Source organism: Episyrphus balteatus, chromosome 1, assembly GCF_945859705.1.
Source record: "Episyrphus balteatus chromosome 1, idEpiBalt1.1, whole genome shotgun sequence".
In the NCBI taxonomy this organism is placed as follows: Eukaryota; Metazoa; Arthropoda; class Insecta; order Diptera; family Syrphidae; genus Episyrphus; species Episyrphus balteatus.
Window position 1 is genome coordinate 1,619,613 of NC_079134.1, and position 3,445 is coordinate 1,623,057.

General features: G+C 34.9%; 1 protein-coding gene across 1 annotated transcript; it reads left to right on the forward strand.

The window, feature by feature from the left end:
- Window positions 1-826: 826 nt before the first annotated feature.
- Window positions 827-3,230, forward strand: LOC129906067 (uncharacterized). The gene is made up of 4 exons (XM_055981699.1): window positions 827-981; window positions 1,065-1,389; window positions 1,448-1,634; window positions 2,728-3,230. Exons 1-4 carry the CDS (start codon window positions 917-919, stop codon window positions 2,979-2,981), a joined length of 831 nt encoding a protein of 276 aa, XP_055837674.1. The 5' UTR covers window positions 827-916; the 3' UTR covers window positions 2,982-3,230.
- Window positions 3,231-3,445: the final 215 nt, after the last annotated feature.

Here is a 3,445-nt window from a genome sequence, read left to right on the forward strand (position 1 = left end):
AATATTTGCCCATACTCAAAGGCAAAAATCACCTAAGACTGAAAAATTCGGGTATTTTTCGATATTTTTTGTTTTTTGGCAATAAAGCTTTCCACTCTGTCTCAATCAGAAGTACCAGATCCTAAGCAAAGTTTTCTTGTGGTGCAAAAACTAATTCGGGTTGGTCAACACGATTTAGCTTAAATATTAAAACAAAAACCTTCATATATTGCGTGGCAAATAATTTATTTTGTAAATCAATTTATCAGATTCAAGAATTTTGCTGTTACCTACAAATACTATAATGTTCAATAGTCTAATCCGTAACGCTCCCATGTACCTACTTAAACGCTTAAACCCAATAAGCAATGTAATACAAGATTGTATATTTTATTTTCGTTCCAAAAATCTACTTAATTCTATTGACGCTTCACAAGACCAACACCGCAAATGATTAATGAATTCTTCAACAGTGTTTCGTATGATGATGTATATGCAGTAGACGAGCAAGCGAAAGAGGCAAGGTATAGGTAGAGTTATCTTCAGGCTATAGAGGCACTGTACCGTTCACGTTCCCTCAATTTTTTTTATATTTTTTGTTTTTGAAAAGAGGAAAAACGGAAAAATATAATATTATTAATGTGTACACGAAAACGCTGTCTTCGTTCGTTGCCAACGCCTCGCCTCAGACAGAGAGCAATATTATATTAATTTTAGATTCTTATGAGAGAATCCGTGTGTAGCTGCTCTGTCGTCGTCGTCTCTACATAAACGTTTTCAATATGAAAATTTTATATTTTTTTTGGACGAAAACGCCCGCTTTTCGAGGATGATTTCAAATGTTGGGAAAATTTTTTGTCAGTAGTGCTGAATCAGTCGGTGGGTGCACTTTTCATTTTTAACTCAAGAAAAAAATAGAAAAATAACCTAAATAATTATGGCAGAGCAAAAGAAAGCTCCGATCCTTAAGAAGGAAGAAGATTTCGTCAAAAACCTTGAAGGGTAGGTTCTTTTTCTTGGAAATCAAACAAACCTACTCCAGTATTTGTGATTTCAATTGTGAATGATTTTCTTGTGTTGTTTAGTTTCATTAACCCAGCTGAGGATCAAGTTGCCCTTTTATTGGATTACGATGGTACATTGGCCCCCCTGACCGAAGAATTGTCTGCCATGCCCAAGGACAATGAAATCAACATCAAGAAATTGGCTCAAAACGAAAAGATTTTCCTTTGCATTTTCTCTGGCCGTGAATTGGCTGATATTAAGAACCACCTGAAACTGCCAAATGTCACCTATGCTGGTAACCATGGTTTGGAAGTTGAATATCCTTCCGGCAAGAAATTTAAAATTGAAATGCCCGAAGAACTTCTTGAAAAACACAAGAAATTGGTTGAAGAACTTAAAGAAAAGGTAAGTTTGACGAGATCTTCCTTCAATGATCAAACTGACTGGAACTTTTGGCTGACAGGTTGTATGCAGTGGTGCCTGGGTCGAGGATAAGAAAATCTCCGTTTCATACCGCTACAAGGGTGTCAACGACAAACTGAAGGCCAAACTCGTCGAAACCGCCAAGGGTATTATTCAATCGCATGGATTCCAACTTATTGAAACCCCATACGCTTTGGAGGGCAAACCAAGGGTCAACTGGGATAAGGGTAAGCTGATGAATATACTAAAACTCAAACGACGCATCTAAAAAATTTTAATTAAAAACCATCTCGCGCATCATTTAAATATTTGAACGTGGTATTTACAAAAAATTGTCGTCGGGCGGTATTGGAATTTTCAATTTTTTCCTCCTGCACCTGTGCAAAGCAATTAAAATTAACGGCTGCTTCTATTGCTCATAGAAATTAATCTGTCGCGTCTCTCTCATCTCATAAATAAAAAAAACCGTGGGCGTTTTTTTTCATAAAAAACAACCAATAACCACTTAATCATCGGTTCTTTCGGTCGTTTCTTCAGAAATGAGGGGGGGGGGGGGAGTAAGGGGGTTAAAAAACATTTCTCGCCAAGAATTTGAACGCGCTCGTAAATTGGACAGTACACGATAGGATAGATAGAAATTCTATTTTTCGTTTCCAATGTTCAGTTTTATTTTTGAAAAAACATTCCAACATCATCTCGTTTTCGTTTTCATCGTTTTTCTATTCCATTAGAGTTTTTGAAATTTCGGTTCCGTTTAGTTTTTTTTTCGCCGTCATCTTGCAATACACTCAGAGATGAGTGCAAAAGTTTCTATGTACCGTTGAATAATGCAGGATATACCCACCATATGCCAGCAGTCGGACAGCAAAGAAATACCGTTAAACATGAATATCTAGCATTTTCGTGGGTATTAATTCGACGAACAAGAGCGCGCGTATCTACCTCAAAAACTCAAAAACAGCCAAACTTGCCATGACGCCTACAGGCGCGACTATAAATAAAACATTTTGTGTTCTATCCGATTTCACTTGTATTTTATTTTGGACATAATATCGTTACTTATTCTTGAATGGAAAAAAAACAAGATCATTTGGGACGGTTTTCTAGGTTTTTTTTTTTTGATATTCGAAAATGTTCATTATAATAGCCCCATAGAGCCCAAGTAGCGATGGTTTTGGTTTTTGGAATTGTTCCACCCGTCCGTCATTTCGATGGAAATATATTTTTTCTATCCTCTCAATTCTCATCTTTAGAGATGTGAAATGGATTTATTTTTGAAAATAATTGTGTTTTTTTTTCGTTAATTCCCTGCTAATATAGGTGAGGGTGCCAAGATGATTTTGGAGAAGCAATTCGATGCTGATTGGGCAACAAAATTGAAAATCATCTATGCCGGTGATGATACCACCGATGAGGATGCCATGAAAATGCTCCATGGAATTGGCAAGACTTTCCGTGTATCAGAATTGCCAACCTTGAAGACATACGCCAACTTCCAGATCAAAACTCCTGAAGAGGTTGGTTATCTCTTGCAATGGCTTCAATCCAACTACGAGAAGAAGAAGAAGTTGTAAATTTCCATACACAAAAACACACACAAAAAAAACGCATATTATTTATAATTTTCATGAGATTTTTGTCGCTCTCATTTTTACATTATTTGTATTTTTTATTTATGTAATTTTAAATTAAAACAAACAAAAAAAAAATAAAACAAAATTAATTTATGTACAATTTATTAATATTTTTTTGTAGTTAGTTTATCACTTTTGATAGGAAGGAAAAGTGCAATTTATGGTTGAAAACGAAACAAGATTTTTCGCTTAGATATTTGTTTTGAAAAAATTTTCAAAACCGTCATTATTATTGCTCATAGTTAACCCATAGCTGAAAAAAGAAAAAAGAAATCAAATAAGTAATAAACATTTTTGAGAATTTTTTTTTTGTAAACAGAATAATGTATTTCTAATGACGGATGATTTATTTTCATATTTCATGCATGAAAGTGTTTGTCTGGGGCATTTTGAGTTGCTGATGT